The 16,428-nt window shown below is 58.0% G+C and overlaps 1 protein-coding gene across 1 annotated transcript in view; it reads left to right on the top strand.

Annotated features, from left to right (window-relative positions):
* Window positions 1–8,108: 8,108 nt before the first annotated feature.
* The window catches only part of SORCS2 (sortilin-related VPS10 domain containing receptor 2), a 488,162-nt gene continuing 479,842 nt past the window's right edge, over window positions 8,109–16,428 (top strand). Inside the window, exon 1 of the mRNA XM_012656749.1 lies at window positions 8,109–8,594. Coding sequence (XP_012512203.1) covers window positions 8,109–8,594 — 486 coding nt within the window. The remainder of the gene's footprint in view (window positions 8,595–16,428) is intronic.

The raw sequence follows: 16,428 nt of genomic DNA, 5'->3' as shown, positions 1-16,428 counted from the left end.
TGGTAGTGGCTCTGCCTTGCATGGTGGTGCTACTTGCCACTTCCTGTGTGGACCACGAACCTTTACGCCTCTGTCCCTTGTGTGGGCCTCACTCTCTGTCTCTCTCTGACTGGGTCCTGACTCATCATTTGAAGCCTGCTCAAATGTATTTTTCTCTGAAGCCAACACCTTTAGAGGAATACATTCTTCCCTCTCTCTTCCTTCCACCATACTCAGCACATATTTCCATAATGGCCTGTGTTCTTGAGGGTGTCACTAACTGCTAAGCAGAAATAAAGACTTACAAGGTCAAAAAGTGGGGAGAAAATGGAATTAATCAAAGTCAAGCATGTTTTTTTAAGTTGCAGAACTTTTCAGTCCTTCATATGCAAATGTCACATGACTCTATGAGGAGGTAACAGAGCCAGTGGTCCTTCCTACGTGGTGCATTTCTGGAAAGCACCTCCTAAGACCAATGTTCTGCAGAAGTCCTGATGCAGTCCACCCTCTCATTTGACAGATGGGGAAACTGAGGCCCCGAGCACACAGCTGGGAGTGGCCACGTGGAGACAGCTGGAAGAGCGGGACTGCTGCAGTTGAAGAAGTGTGCTTGCTGGGTGGCCGCTCTTCTGGCAGAGGGTGGCACCCACTCAGGCCTGCTAGCCCACTTAGCAGGTGTGGCACTCATTGCTCGACCCCCGCCTTGGGAAGTGTTTGCCTGTGCGTGAATGCACACCGTAGCCCAGCTGGGCACCGGGGGACTGGAGCGAGGACTTCAGAGTGGACGGTGACGGACCATCACCAGGTGGCTGAGGGGTGTGCGATGCAGGTGAGAGTACTGTGGGCTGTTTCGTCTTGTCCCGTGGGAAGGCCCACTCTACAGCACGTACCACAGCCATGCATTCCGGGCGTTCCTCTGCGCAGCGCACGTTTACCTGCATAGCAACCTACAAAGCAGGTGCTGTTATCATTCTCACTGAGTATCCGGGGAAACTGAGGCATAAAGACATCCAGTGATTTACCCATCTTCTTGCATGGCCGGGACCTGAGTTCAGGCTCCAGCCTCTCTCCCAACCACCACTGCGAGTTCGTTTTTCCCTGATAAATATTTATTACACACTGACTGGGATGGCGCCTTCAACGACAGAATAGCCCTGTCTGAGGTGGGTGTTGTCACGGCCCTCACAACTCCCTCTGCCATGGTTGGAATGACTGTGTCCCCTCCAAAATTCATGTTGAAACTCAATCCCCAAGGCAGCAGTATTAAGCAGTGTGGCCCCAGGGCGGTGATTATAATGGCATTGGCTCCCCAATGAAAGGGCTGGAGGTTGGAGGGAGCTCTCTTCCCTTCCAGCCCTCCCATGCCCCTGCCAGGCGGGGACACAGCGCTTGTCCTCTCTGGAGGACGTCATCGAGGAGGCAGAAGGCAGCCCTCCCAGACAGTGGTCCTGCTGGCACCCTGGTCTTGGAATTCCCGGCTTCCAGAACTGTGAGAAATACATTTATGTTCTTTATAAATTACCCAGTCCATGGTATTTTGTTCTGTAGCACGAACAAACTAAGACAGGCTTGGAGACAGCATTGGCAGCGCCCTTGTCCTAAAGACCCACCGCCCTCCAGCCGGGCCCACTTTCCCAGGCTTGCCCCGGTGCCCATCGGGACACTACCGTGGGCCGTCAAGGCTCCAAGGCGTGAGGGCTCCTTTCTAAGCATGAGGGCACCATGTGCTCCAACCCAGGGGGAGCGGGGTGTCTGAGTGGTGGGGGGAGAAGAAATCACTCCCTGCCCCCCACCTGCACTGGCCAGAGCCGGCTGCTGCCCCTGCTGTCTGCTCCCGGGTACTTGGTGTGTGTGTGCAGAGAGGTGGGAAGCAGTGGGGCTCAGGACCCCTGCCTGAGCTGGGCGGGTCACGGTCATGCTGGGCGCCTTGGTATCTCCAGGCGTTGGTGGCATTTTTAATCATCCTAGCCCCACAGGACGGGGCGAGGCTGTGGCATGTGAAAGTTGAGGCGGGGACCTGGTCACCCCAGGCCCACTCCAGCCCTCAGGAATGTGTCGGTACAGAGGGAAGCACGGGGGTCTTTGGCTGGAGCGTGGAGTGCAGAGCCTGTGGACACCCCTTGTTGGTCATGGGACTCTGAGTGAGCCCCTCTGCCCTTTGGAGCTGTGCCTCAGTTTCTTCTTCTGTAAAAAGGTAGTGATGATGCAACCTGCCCCCACATCGTGGTGGGGGCCAGTGAGCTAACTCTGCACTGCCCTGGGGTCAGAGCTGGCATGTGGCCGGCACCCGGGGAGGCAGTGCCATCTCCACTGCCCCACTGAGGTGTCGTGTGCACCTGCTGTCCCCATTGCCTGGCACTGGCCTCCCTGAGGATGGTCTAAGTGCCCATCCCAGGGCCCGGTGCCCCTCAGTGGACTCTGGATGAACTGGGGAAGCCCCAGCTGTCACTGCCCTGCCCCCGCCCCCGAGGCACCTCTGTCAGTCCCTCAAACATCCTTCTGCCTGGAGCGCCACCCCGTCTCTTCACTGCTCCCGCCTGTCCTTCTAGGCTCAGCTCAGAGGCCACTTTCTTCAGGAAGTTTCCAGTGACAGTCCAAGTTACTTCTGCCTCCCAGGGCTGTCATAAGGCCCAGAGTCCCCCTCCCGGGTCTGGCCGGCAGAGTGCTCCTTGGTGCTTATTCTCCTTGCTTGCTGCCCGTGTCCCCCGGGGTGTGAGCCCCGTGAGGGCAGGGACTTGGTCTGCTTCGTTCTCTGCCATTTCCCTGGGGACTAGGACAGTGCCAGGCACACAGTAGGTGCTCAGTAAATATTAGGTGAATGGAAGAGGTGAACCAACCTTTTGTGTCAGGGGTTTGGCTGGTCCACAGAGATGGCGTCCAAGAGGAAGAAATCCCCGCTTCCACCAAAAAGCAACAACAACAACAAGCCTTTAAGATGTACCACCCCAAACAGCAGCGGGACTCGCTCAGCGCCTGCCCTCCCTCCCCTGGTTGGGGGTAGCCAGTTGCACGCGGGGGTCCCTTCCTCTCCCTTCATTCTCCACATCAGACTTTTCTGCTCCTGGCCCGCGTTGAGGTCCCGACCCACCTTCCCTACTGCCTCCGCTGTGTCCCCTGACAGCCTCATAACAAGATGTCGTGCCTGATCCTTCTGCTCAAAGCCACCCCTCCGTCCCCTGTTGTTGCTGAAAGTCATTAGGAGGCTTCTCTGTCGTCCCGCTGTCCCCTGCCCTGAGAGCAGGTGGGCAACTCCTTAATTCTGCTGCAGGCAGAGCTGAGGTAGCGGGGAGCTGCCTGGGAGGTCCCCCTCCGTGGAGTCCAGCAGACCGTCGGCCTGTCCCCTCAGCGCCCCCTCCTGCAGGGCCCACAGCATTTCTGGAGGCAAGAATCCCCATGGATCCTTTACATACCTGAGCAGGCCCTGCTCGGGGAGCTGCACAATTTGAGCTTTGTCACAGTTATAAAGATAAATTAAAATGTTATCACGAGAGACCTTCAATAATCTAGGAAAGCCTGGGACTTTTAATGAGCAAGTGGCATGACCGGACGTTGGACAGACAAAGCGTCTCTTCTCCTTGTTGGCTTGGGATCGCTGTCGTGGAACGGGAGCAAGCGTGGGTCTCGAAGCCACAAGGCTTGGACGGGGGGTTAGCTGGGCCCCACTTACCTCTCACGAAAGGCACCACTTATGGGAGTCCTACTGTGTGCCGGATGTTCTGCATCTGTCCTCTCCTGTGTCCTAAGACTGTGCTGGGGAGTGTGCAGCTGGCTGCACGTCCGCACCCCGTGGGGAGTCCAAGGCAGCTGAAGAGCTGCGTCCCCACCGAGCCGAGGCTGCAGTGCGAGTGGGCAGCAGGGTTTCTCTAGAGCTCCACGCCATTCTAGCGGGCAGCCGGGACCCAGAACCACTGGTTGACGCAGCACCTCTCAACGTAGGGTGCATGGGAACCACTGGAGGCTGTGCTCGGACACAGATCCCCAGACCCCTCCCCAGAGTTTCTGGTCCAGCAGGTCTGGGTAGAACCCAGGAACCAGCATTTCTACCCAGTTCCCATTAATGTGGAGGCTGCTGGTCCCAGGATGGCACTTTGAGAGCCCCGGGGCGGGGGCAGTACTGGTCCCATTTTACAGGGAGGCAGTTTGGGAAGTAGAGCGATGAAGGGGAAGTGTCCCCCAGCTGGCACGTGGGGGAGGGGAATTTGATTCCCTGGGGTGAGTTACTGAACCCCTTTGTGCCTTCATTTTCTTCATCTTTAAATTGGGGAAAAGGGTACCTACTTTATACAAATGTTGTGAGGTCCAGTGGGTTTTTCCATCTAGAACAATGCCTGGGCCATAGTAGGTGCTCAGTAGTAATTGTGATCATTACTGTTACTGTTCCCTGGAACTATTACTGTCACCGTTACCTAGTGGGATTAGCTGAAGGGTGTCCTCTGAGCAGCCTTCCTCCCTCAGCCCCAGACAGCAGCTCTCCCTCTCTCAGGCTCCCAGGCACTGCTGTTGGAGCACCTATCTCCTATGTCAGTGTCTGCTCACCTGCGTGCCTCCCCACCAGGCTGTGTGGCCCCCAGGAGCTGCAACCAGGTGTGACTCAGTCTGGAGCTTGTACCCAGCATGGAGCCCCCACTGTCTTACGGTCCCAGCATTGTGAATACTCATTAGGCTTTACCCCTGGAGACTGCTCAGTGTTTACCTGACGCTCCCTGTGCTGCCCTGAGCACCCGCACGTGGCCCTGCGTGGCAGCGTCTGCAGGGGCCTCATAAACAGCACCTCTGTGAGGTCAGCCGTCATGCCCTGCCGCCTGCTGTGCCCCTCAATGGGCCCCACTGACACTGTCTCTGGCCCATCCCCTGCTCCCTCCTCAGGGCACGTTGGACGGGACACCTGGAGGGCCAGCCAGCTCTCCTTCACTGCCCATACTTTCCCACGTTTTTCTCCTGCAGCCGAGTCCTCAAATCCCTGATGTGGGTCACTAAGGACTGTGAGCCGAGGGCTGGGGGAGGCACCTGGGCATGGCTGGCCAGTGCCTGTAGGCTTCTGCCCCTCTCTGCTCCCCGCCAGCTCCCAGGCCTGTGGCCTCTCTCTGGACCTTGGGAGAAGTAGCCTCCTAAGTGGCTTCCTGTGTCTATCCTCACAGCGGCCAGAATTGCGGCTGTAAAAATGCCAATGATCGCGCTCTTTTGCTTAAAACACCCCAGTGACTTCCCATCAGACTGTGAATACAAATCAAGCCCCCAGCCACCTGCTCCTCCCTGACTGCGTGCCAGCCCTTCCAAGCCCCGTTGCTGCTCAGGGCTCTTCTCTCTGCCTGGATGCTCTTCCCTGTTCCCAGCTCGGCGTTACCAGGGCAAGTGGGCTGGGGGTCCCTCTTCATCAGGTGAGTGCTTCATTCTCTTCTGGGCACCTGCTACTCGGCACTTGTCTGTCCCACCAGGAGAGAGGCTCCTGGTGAGCTTGGGACCTTGTCTGTCTCTGTCATCACTGTGTCGACATGTCCTGCAGTATTTGTGACCTGAGTGATTGCAGGGGTGTGGGGGTCACAGTGTCTCTGAGCTCTGGATTCACAGAAGAATCAAATCAGCCCTGCTTTTCCCAATGCCATGAAGCCTCATTAGGGCAAAGGCAGGGATTGTTCTGGAAAGACCACTGGTGAGGGGTCACACTACCTGCATTGTAGCTCTTGGCTCTCTCCCCAATTTTTTAGGGACTTAATGTGACCCACCAAGTCAGTGATATCAGCTGGGAGGGTGGTGGTGGCAAGATCATTTCACCTCCCTGCCTGGCCAGGCAGCTCAAATCTGAGCCCCAGGGATGCAGAGGGGCTGGGAGAGTCCATACTCAGACGGCGGCAACGTGTGTGGTGCAAAGAGCATCCCCTCGGGGTCAGAAAACCTGGGTGGAATCTGGCCTCTGGCGGTACTGGCCAGGTGAACTTGGGCAGTCACTGAACCTCCCTCTTTTTTTTTTTTTAATTTATTTTATTTTTATTTTTTTATTTTTATTTTTTTTATTCGACAGAGTCTCGCTCTGCTGCCTGGGCTAGAGTGCCATGGAGTCAGCCTAGCTCACAGCAACCTCAAACTCCTGGGCTCAAGCGATCCTCCTGCCTCAGCCTCCCGAGTAGCTGGGACTACAGGTGCACACCACGACGCCCAGCTATTTTTGTAGAGACGGGGTCTCGCCCTTGCTCAGGTTGGTCTCAAACTCCTGACCTCAAGTGATCCTCCTGCCTCAGCCTCCCAGAGTGTTGGGATTACAGGCGTGAGCCACCGCCCAGCCCTAAGTCACTTAACTTCTCTAGTCTGATTCCTCATCTGTAAAATGGGGACAATTATACCTCCTCCACAGCCTGGCCCTGAGAATGAAATCTGATAACCTGCAAAGCAGCCCCCACCAAGAGCAGAGGGCCCATCTTCTTTCAAAGCGCCCAGGGAATGTGCCTAGCACAGTCGGTGCTCAATAAATGTCACAGCCAAGTTTCTTGAGGTTAGTACTCAGAGACCTTCTTTTTTCTTTTACTTAAAACAAAAGCAGCACACACTGGAAGAGACCTAGAGACTGTGTAGCGCCCTTCATTTCACAGTGGGCGACATGGCGGCTCCGGGAGTTTGGGAAAGGCCCGGGGACCTTGTCCAAGCTGGGACGGGACCGCCTCTTCTCTGCAGCCTCTCTCAGGCCCCCCACTTTGCCTGGCCTCGCCTCCCTCCAACCCCACACTGACCCGCTCGCTCTGTTCCTCTCTGCTTCCTGTGCTAGACCAGATGTTCCCACAGCTGCACACTCCCCCTTCCCTCTTCCCACCCTGGAGCTGAACCTGACAGGTTTGGAATTTACATCCTGGGGTGAGGGCACATTCCAAGGGGGGGCCTTAGACATCTGGACAAACCTCCCCCTCCCCCACCCCAGCACTGACACAGGTGAGCCCTGGCAGTCACTGCCTGCGTTCTTGGATGTGATTTCCCGGTGAGGGCACCGGGTGCTCCCACTCTTTAGGAGCCAGAAGGAACCCTCAAGTCTCCATCTTTCCCGCATGTTCCAGGCTTTGCTGCTCTGCTAGGAGCTCTCTCTGGAGCAAAGAGACCCAGCTGCGAGGCGGGCTGTGGCAGGGACCCTGAACCTGAAGGTTTCTATCTGATACAGGGGCCTTTGTGGGAAGGTGGAGGGCAGGGTGGCCCTGGCGTGGCAGAGAGCTGGACAGTGACTCTAACCCTGGCCTTGCCTTGAGGAATCTCCTACTGTCTGTTCCCTGAGGCTGACCTGGTCCACAAGGAAGTCATTTTAAGCAATATTGAACTAAAGTAGTCATGGGACCTTGGGTGGGGCTTTCTGTGCTCTGAGCCTCAGTTTCCACACTCTTCACTGTGGTCTTCCAGGCCCCATGGGGCTTCGCCCTTGCCTCCTCTGGACGCTCCCCTAACCTAGGCAGCTGTCCTGTTTAGGGGCTGCCCATTGGTGGCCCCTGGTTGGGAGATGAAGTCACTGTCTCCATGTCCTGAAGTCTTGGTTGCCATTGGAGGAGGTTCCACCGTGGGGCCTTTGCACGTGCCCTCCCAAGTCCTGGAAGGTCTCAGAGCCCTCAGTCCCTCCCGGCAGCCATATCTTCGGAGGCCCCTAGAGGAGGAGCCCTTATAATCTGTCCTGGCTCTTGGAGTTACTTCGCCTATAAATCTGTCCACTTGGGTGTGATCCGTCTCCCTTACAGACTGTCAGCTCCCGGACGGACCTGGCTGTTGTGCCCACGCCTGGAATGGAGGCTGGCCCCGAGCAGGTGCTCAGTAAACACAGGAAGAAAGGGGACGGAAGACGGAGGGACTGGAGGGACTGGAGGGAAGGAGGGAGGGAGGGCGGAGGGGAGAAGAGGAGGAGGGAGGAACAGGAGAGGAAAGGGACGGGTGCCCCTGGAGGTGGGGCCCGCTCCAGGCCCGCTTCGGGGCGCGCGGGCGGCCGGCAGGTGGCGGTGCGCCCTCGGCTGAGCGGCGGCGGCGGAGCCCGAGTCCCCTCCTCCCGCCGGCTCCCTCCCCTCGCCGGCTCCTTTCTCTGCGCTCTAGCTCGCGCTCCCCGGCGCCCTCCCGCTTTCCCGGCCGCGGTCTCCCTCACCCGCGCCGCCCGCCGCCGCCCCTCGGCGACCATGGCGCACCGGGGGCCCCCGCGCGCCCCGAAGGGCCCCGGCCCCGCCGCCCGAGCCCCGAGCCCCGGGGCCCCGCCGCCGCCGCCGCGCTCGTCGCGCTGGCGGCCGCTCCTGCTGCTGCTGCTGCTGCTGCTGGCCGCCTGCGGGGCGGCGGGGCGCACCCCCGAGCTCGGGCGCCTGGGTCCCCGCGCCCGGCTGACACGGCTGCCTCGCAGCCCGCCCGCAGAGCGCTCGGAGCCCGGCGCCGGCGAGGACCGGCAGGCGCGCGGCGTGGAACCCAGCGCCCAGGGTCCGGGTCCCGGTCCCGCTTCGGGTCCCGGCGAGGACAGCGCCCCGGCCGCGGGCAAGGGGCGCTGGGCGCGGGCGGCGCCGGTGGCCGGAGCGGCTTCGCGGGCGCAGGTCTCGCTCATCAGCACGTCGTTCGTGCTCAAGGGGGACGCAACGCACAACCAGGCGATGGTGCACTGGACGGGCGAGAACAGCAGCGTAAGTGACCTCCGTGTCCTCCCCGCGGCCCCTGCCCGGGACACCTCGAGACATCCCGGGGGGCTGCCACGGACCCCCACTTTCGGACCACCCCGCGGTCATCCAGGGCGTTTTGGCGACTTGGGGACGCGGGCCATGTCGGCCGTGCCCCTATTGGCCGCCAGTCACTGGATACTGGGGGAGAGGTCCTCAGATATGTAAGACTGTCTCACCTCAGGGAACGTTCCCACCGATTTCGGAATCTTGGGCCACTTCCGGGGCTACCCCACTGGCCTCTAGATCCAGGGTTAATGGGGAGGTCCCCAGAGTCTTGCCCGGCCACCTCCATGTCGTGGGGATAACCCCGGCTCATGTTGCCTCGATGGCCCCAACACTCCGTCGGCTCCGCTCAGCGTCGCGTTCTGGGACTTCTGGCTCCAGCATCCCCCCACCCTGTTCTACCCGGGACCCCGCGGGTGGCGCCTCCGCAGGCTCAGGGACTTCCCGGGTCTGCTCAGTGTCCTATTCTGGGACTCTCGATTCGAGGGTTACCCTTCTATCCGGATTCCCTCAGTGTGACCCGCGGCTGCCTGGAGATCCTGCCGCCGGACGTGCCGGGATGTGCCCGGACCCGCGTGTCCCCGGGTTCATCCCTGCTGCGCTCTGGACATGGAGCTCTGGGACTCGGAGCTGTGCCGGGCAGCAAACTCCCTGTCCTCCCCCCACCTTCTTGCTACCTGGGCTTCACTCCAGCTGGAAGTTTGCCACCCCCTCCCGCACAGCCACCTCTGTGAGGGACCTCCTGCCCCTCCACCCACCAGCCTGTGCTTCCCATCCTGGGGGGGGATCCTACCCATCCTTTGGTGGTGCACTCAGAGGGCGCAGGGATCCCTTCCTATCTTTCCTCTGGGGGCTACTTTAGCCTCGCTTTTCCCCGGGGAAAGGGCCAGTGGTCACTCTGGGGTCACCTTGGGGCAGCCCCAGGTGTGTCCTCTCTAGCTTTGCAGGTTTGGGAGAAGGGTTGAGGTGGTGAGGTGGCTGCTGTGAGGCCCCAGGGGAGGGCACGTTTGTGTGGGGAGGGGAGATGGGAACCTCCCTTCACCCCAGCATGGCTGTCCACTAGGGTGTCCCCTGGTGGCTGATGCCCACCTACTCTCCTTGCTCCAGGGTGCCAAAGTTCTGCAGAGGCAGCACAGGGCCCGGGTCCCTGAATGTGTTGGTAGTGGCATGGTGGGTGGGGATCACCGGCGTCTGAGGCTAGGAAAAGGGGTCACCTGGGCTGGTCACTTTTACCATTCTCTTTGATGTGGCCTGGGCTACTCCAGGGGCTGCAGTCTGTGTGGAGAAGGAGGGGGCAGGGAATGTGTTGGGGTATGGGACAGCACTGAGTGGACTTGGAATCAGGAGCCCCATGTCCTGCTGGCCCCCTCCCCAACTAGCTGGTGGCTACCAGGGTGCAGGCAAGGTGTGAGTCTCTGGTCTGGGGTCATCGCTGGCATCTGCAGTCCGACTAACAGCCCTCAGAGGGCAGAGCTGGTGCCCTGGGCAAAGCGGGCCAGCAGGGGCGGTTGGGGCGCTGCCTGGGGGTGCCTTCCAGAATTTGGCCATGTCCCTCCCTGGAAGAGCCCTGGGGTTGCCCTCCCCATCTGCATCTTGAGAGAGGGCTGGACAGCAGGTATCGGCTGGGCTCAGCCTTTAGCATTCCCCAGTACTCGTGGACGAACTGTGTCGCCGGTACCATAAGCTAGAAGTCGGGCTGAAAGGTAACCCAGAAACCAAGAGCTCAAAGGACCAAATAAACACACTGAAGGGAAATATCTGACCCCCGCCTCATCTGCTGAGGTCATTGCTTCAGCAGCGTACTCCCACCTTTTGTCACTTAGCTTCATGGGGAGGGGTTGTTGAAGAGAGGAGATTCCAGGGCGGAGGAGCCCTAGGAGATGGGGCTGGCTGCCATCAGGATGGGCTGACACCCAGCCCAGCTCCATTCTGAGCTCAGAGTTTGGGCATGGGTGGCTTCCCTGGGAGAGCTGAGGAGGGGGTGTGGGGGAAGGTGCTGTCAGAGGAGCCCACCTGGCTTTGGTCCTTGAGGGCAGTGTTGGGTCGGATGGCTGCTCTGTGGCTGGGTGGGCTTGTATACTGGCTGCTGGCCGTGAACACTGGAGTGGGGGGGCATGAATGGGTGGCGGGAGTGGGGGCTGATGTGGGCTTCTCTTTAGTGGGGGAAGGAAGTCCGGGGACTGGAGAGGAGCTTTGAGGGATGCATGTGCTCTGGCCAGCGGGAAGTGAGGGACAGGGATGAGGTGTGGCAAGCTGGCATAGCCTGGCACCGGCAGACGCTCAGGAGGCAGAGCCAGGGCTACCCCATACGACTGGTTGAGTGTGGCATCCGTGGGGTGGGGAGAGGGGACAGCATGGCATCCGGCTTCAAAACCATGGCGCTGCCGCCTCCCCCACACCCTGTTCTCCGGCCTGGACAGTCGGAGAGACTGGTGCCTCTCTGGGAAATCGGCCGTCCTGCAGCTGGGGGGCAGGGCATGGCGTGGGAGTTTCGGCTTGCCTGGAGAACACCCGGAAGCAGTGGAGGGAGCGCTGTTACCAAGAGCTAACTAAGTAAAACTGTCACTTATTTATGTTTTTTAATTGCTATTTTCTCCGTACTTGTTGCATGCATAGCATTGTCTTCTCCGCACACAAAGCATCTTAGAAATGCACTTTATCCTTCTATCCTCAACTGGCAGCCGCAGGGCCAGATACTTTAGCTGGGGTTTGGCAGTTGGTTCCCTCCGCCTGCAAACCCCATCTTTGAAAGCTACAACCGGAAAGAAAGGAACCTGAGGCTGATTCGCTGAACGGAGCCTTTATAAAAATGTATTTCCTCCGACTTGCTCACTGCCCTCTGCAGATGTGGTCAACATGAGCAGAGAGAATGTTTACTTTACCGTGTCAGGTATTCTTCAAAATTAAAAAAAAAAAGCGTTTGACGAGGGGGCTGGACTTCTTAAGTGGCATTTGACAGCATCCCACAAAAAGGAGCCGCAGGATTCAAGCTGCTTGGGAAACAGGGCTTGTCGCTGCAGCTCTGGGAACATATGTGGGTTTCCTTCCAACGCGCGATTCTTCTCGCTCCCATGGAGATAGGCAAGGGACTTGCTCGGAAGTTCAAACACTGCCTCTCTGTTTGACGTTTAGAAACAAATTGTTACGTGTGAAGTTAATGTTTCATTGAAACCCCCCAGCGTTACCCCTTTCTGGATCCAGGAGGGGCTGTGCGCAGGCGGCTTCTGCGCCACCCTTGGAGGCAGGGATGATGCTTGGAGGTGGGTTAATATTACAGAGTGCTGGTCCCTGCTTCTGGGGTTGCCGCTTCATGTTATCCCGATGGGAATGTGTTGGCCCCATCCCATTCTTACCGTTTCTGGGAAGTCACGTGCTTATTGTGCTTATTTTAAGCACAGCTCACCTAGGCTCCTGACCTCGTGATACTGGAACTTCAACTCTCACGCAGCCTTTGGCTTGAACGCAAGCCTCCTGCTGCCAGGCCCAGTTTGTTCACCTCTGTCACTGTCCCCCGGCAGGTCAGTACCTCCCTCCCCTCCCCTCCTCTCCCCTCCCCTCCTCTCTTCTCTCCGCCCCTCCCCTATCTTGCCCTCCCCTTCCCCCTCCCCATTTTCCGTGTCTGCTCTGCACTGTGTCCACACGGTAGGAAATGTTGAGGGGAGTTGTATGCGGAGATCATTCTGAGCAGATCACCCACACTCTCTGCTCCCCGTCTTGAAGAATTCGATATTTGTGCATATTTCATACCCAGAGAACTAGAGCTGCAAATCAGAAAAGCTTCTGAAACTTGCTTCTCTGAGTTAAAATGTCCAGAACAGTCCATGGCAGTTTCTTCTGTTATAACACCCAGAGCCTCGCCCTGAGTTGTGTGCGAGTTCAGTTATGGCACCTGCTGGACGTCAGGTTCCTTAAGGGCAAGTGTGTTCGTGTGCTGGGGCTGCCACAAGAAAGCACCGCTGACCGGGCGGCTTAAACAACAGAAATGTACTTTGTCGCAGTCCCGGAGGCTGGAAATCTGAGATCAAGGTGTTGGCAGGGCTGGTTCCTTCTGAGGCCTCCCTCGTTGGCTTGCAGATGGCCGTATTCTCCCTGCGTCCTCACATGGTTGTCCTCTCTGTGGGTCTGTGTCTATATCCCCTCTTATAAGACGATAGTCATTTTGTATTAGGGCCCACTTTAATTACCTCATTTTACCTTAATTACCTCTGTAAAGACCCTGTGTCCAAATACAGTCACATTCTGAGGTGCTAGGGGTCAGGACTTCAATATATGGATTTTCATGTAGACACAATTTAGCCCCCAATAGTAGAGAAGAGGTCTCAGTTACCTTTGCATTCCCTGAGCTTAGCGTGGTGGAGCTCAGAGTAGTCTAGTGGGTGAGAAGAGGTGGACATGAACAGATAGGATGTGAGGAGGTGGTGTCAATCTTACCCTGATGGCACTGATGGGGAAATCAGGGAAGACTGCATGGAAGAGGTGGCACCAAGGCTGGCCTAAAGAATGAATAGATGGAGTATATGGGAGATGGAGAAGAACATTCCAGAAGGAGAAACAGCTTGAGCAAGTTCTGGTAGGTAGAACTTTGAAAGTTCCTATGTGTTATATAAAGAGAGAGGGAATGCATTGTGCATGGAGAGAAACCAGAGGAAAAAAGTTTGGAAAAAGTAGGTTACAGTTGGTTCCTGATAGACCCCCAAACGCAAGGCTGAAGAGTCCAGTGTGGCCATGTAGGGTGGTGGATATTGCAATTTAGCTCAGAGCCAGCCTGCCTGAGTTTGCATCCTGGCCCTGCCCCTCTCAGCTCTGGGACCCTGGGCAAGGGACTACATCTCTGGACCTCTCCCATTTAACCTTGAAAATGGTAGCAGCAAAGGCTCATGGGTTTGTGGTGCAGGTTAAGTAAGATATTCCATGTAAAATGCTTAGATAAGAGCTGGTTTGTAGCCAGAGCTCAGCAAATGATATCAAGGTTGGGTCTGATTCAGGAAGAGCCCTGGAGGCAGCATGGAGGGTGGGATCGGTGAGGGTCGTGGGGGTGACACCTCTGGATGGAGGCTCAGGGAGGAGGCTGCTGCAATGTGAGTCTTGGACCAGGGCTGTGGAGGGGGCTGAGGGAGGGGAGAGCAGGTCTGGGAGAGGCATCCAGGTGAGGATGCACAGGATGTGGCCGCCTCAGCCCTGCAGGCTTCCTCCTTCCTGAGCGATACTGGGCTTCAAGGCCCGAGGTTGGCCTTGGGTCAGATGGCTATGGTTTTGTGACATGATGTCAGCTCCTTCCACTTTATAGGTGAGCTTGGTGGCTACAGGGTACAGTATTTGCATTTAAGTCTGCTGATCTTCTCATGCACTATTTTGGAATTTTAGGCCACCACCGTGTGGCCTCTAGCATTTGGGGTGGAGACTGGATTGGAGTCTGGATGGTAGTGAGGGGGGCAGCTCCCGGTTATGTGGATGGTCAGCATGTTATAGGTGGCAGCCTCTGTCCAGATGAAGTGCTTCTCTGTCCTGACAGCCATCACCAAGGGTGGCCAGCGGCCACCTCAAGAGGGACAGGGGCAGACAGAGGCCAAGGGACATAAGTGGCCACCAATGCTGAGTGCCTGTCACACTTGCTGTCAGGAGCTGGCTGTGGGCCGTGCAAGCCTTTCTGGGAGGAAGAATGGCGCAGGAGCCAGGGAAGCCATGTGGAGGCACAGGCAGCAGCAAATGGGGACATGTGCGGGGCTGTCAGAGTCTGGGGGAGTCTCAGTGTGCAAGCCCTGTGCCAGGGTGAGCCAGGTCTGCACTCAGCTGCCCCTGCACTGTGCAGAGTGGCAGTGCTGGGAGAGCCCACAGGTGGGCTGAGAGCCCCCGGCGAGAAGCGGAGTGGGGTATTGGGTCCAGAACTAGAAGCCTCCATGTAGCCTAACATCAGTTCCCGAATCTGCTGCCTTCTAGAGGGTGGTGAGAGGCAGCTGGCAGGCCTCGCTCCGCGGTGCTTCCCTGCCGTGCTGCGGGCTGCACTTTGCATAAATCGGGAGACATGAGCTCTTTGACCTAGGCCCGGTTTGGTGGTCATGTGCCAAGTGGTAGCCCTGGGACAGTGAGGAGCCGTTGGGATGGGCCCCTTTCCTTGAAGCGTGTGGCAGAGAGCCCGGTGTCTGCAGTTCCCGTGGAGTGAGGTGGGCAGGTGTGGAGGCACAGATCGGGGAGGGGAGGGTGGGAAGGGACAGTTCACTTCAGCTGGGAAGGGGTCTGGATTGCTAAGAATGGGCCAGAGGAGGAGGAAGATGAGGACAGCTGATGAGGTTGGGGAGGGGGAGCAGCTGAGATGCCTGGGACAGAAAGGGCGAGCAGTGGTGGAGGGGTTGTCCCTGCCAGTGTCTTTGCAGAGAGGCAGGGCTCTCTGAGGGGCTCCTGCCCCCGCATCTCCTGCAGGGGTCCCAGGGAGGCTCTTGTCTTTGGGCTTGCCTGCACTGAGCCATTTCCCTGGCCTTGGGGGAGCCCATTCTGGGGATCAGGGAGCCGCCTTCATTTGGGTTCTCATCCTAGTTCAACAGGTGAGGTCTTCCCTGTGGGTTTAGGTTCCCCTTCGTCCCTCCCCACATTCCATCCTCTCCCTGCACCTTCTCAAGTGCTGGTCTGCTCATGCTGCTTCTAAGGACCCCTGGAAGGCCCCCAAACACACTCTCCCACCCCCTGAAATGGATTCGCCAGACCCAAAAGGGCCCACCCCTGCCGAGTCCTTGCCTGGGCGACACATTGCCTAGGAGAGGGGCTGGCACTCCACGGAAGTGGGAACAGCGGAGGTTGCAGCTGGCTGGAAGCCCACCCCTTGGTGTTTCTCCTCGGGGAAGTGGCGGCGTTAGGTGTGAAGCTGGGCAGACCTGGGGACGGTTACACTGTCTTCTGCTCCCCAGGTGCAGGGCAGCGATGTGGTGGGGCTCTGAGCCCACCTTGCTGGACATGCTCAAAAAGAGCATAAACGTCCCTGATCCAGGCCGCCGCAGGGGACCGTCAGCTCTGCGAGGGAAGCTCCTGGCCCCGGTCAGACCCAAGTCAAGTGTGCTTCATGCTGCTCCTCTTGGCCCTGGTCTGACCCCTGGATCCCTCCCTGTCCCCCAAACGTCCACTCTGCCTCCCCCTCCTCCTTCTCTCTCCTCCCCCAGTCCTCCGTGAGCCCTGGGCTTCCTCCCTCCAGCCCTCAGCTGGACTCACACCCCTCCTGTGTGCCTGTCCGTCTTGCTGGCCACTCGTGTCCCCACTCTTCCCTAGGCCTCAGTTTCCCCATCTGTAAAATGAGTAGCAGGACCAGACCATCGCCAAAGTCACTACCAACCCCGATGTGTATTTTTAGTATTCATGGGTTAATTTATTTATATTTTATTTATATAAATGGAAACCAGGAACGAAGCAGAAGATCTTTGGAAGGCACAGTCCTGGAGCCTCATTGCCACCTCTTTAGATAGTAATGAGGGAGGCGGGTTTTCATGCGGACTGAGCATCAGGCTCTGCTGGTCTCACCCGGTGCCTGCTGTTCGCTCTTGGACATGTAGTGAACCTCTCTGAGCCACTGTTTTCTAATCTGTCCAACGGGGATGATCATCCTTGTAGGTCAGGCTGGCGTTTGGGCCGGGCACTCCCCGGATGGACCGCCCAGCAGAACCTCAGGGCCCTGCTTCATTGGCGGTTTTCCAAGGGCACCAACATCACTTGCATCTCATTCTCTTCGCACAACCAGCTCAAGACCTGGCTCGGAGTAGCCGTTTGACTCAGCTAATATTTATGGAGTGTCTCTTATGTGCCCAGCAAATGA

The sequence above is a fragment of the Propithecus coquereli genome, unplaced genomic scaffold (assembly GCF_000956105.1).
Source record: "Propithecus coquereli isolate 6110/MARCELLA unplaced genomic scaffold, Pcoq_1.0 Scaffold518, whole genome shotgun sequence".
Taxonomy (NCBI): domain Eukaryota; kingdom Metazoa; phylum Chordata; class Mammalia; order Primates; family Indriidae; genus Propithecus; species Propithecus coquereli.
Note: the sequence above shows the minus strand (reverse complement) of the source record. Positions and strands in the feature narration are given on the sequence as shown.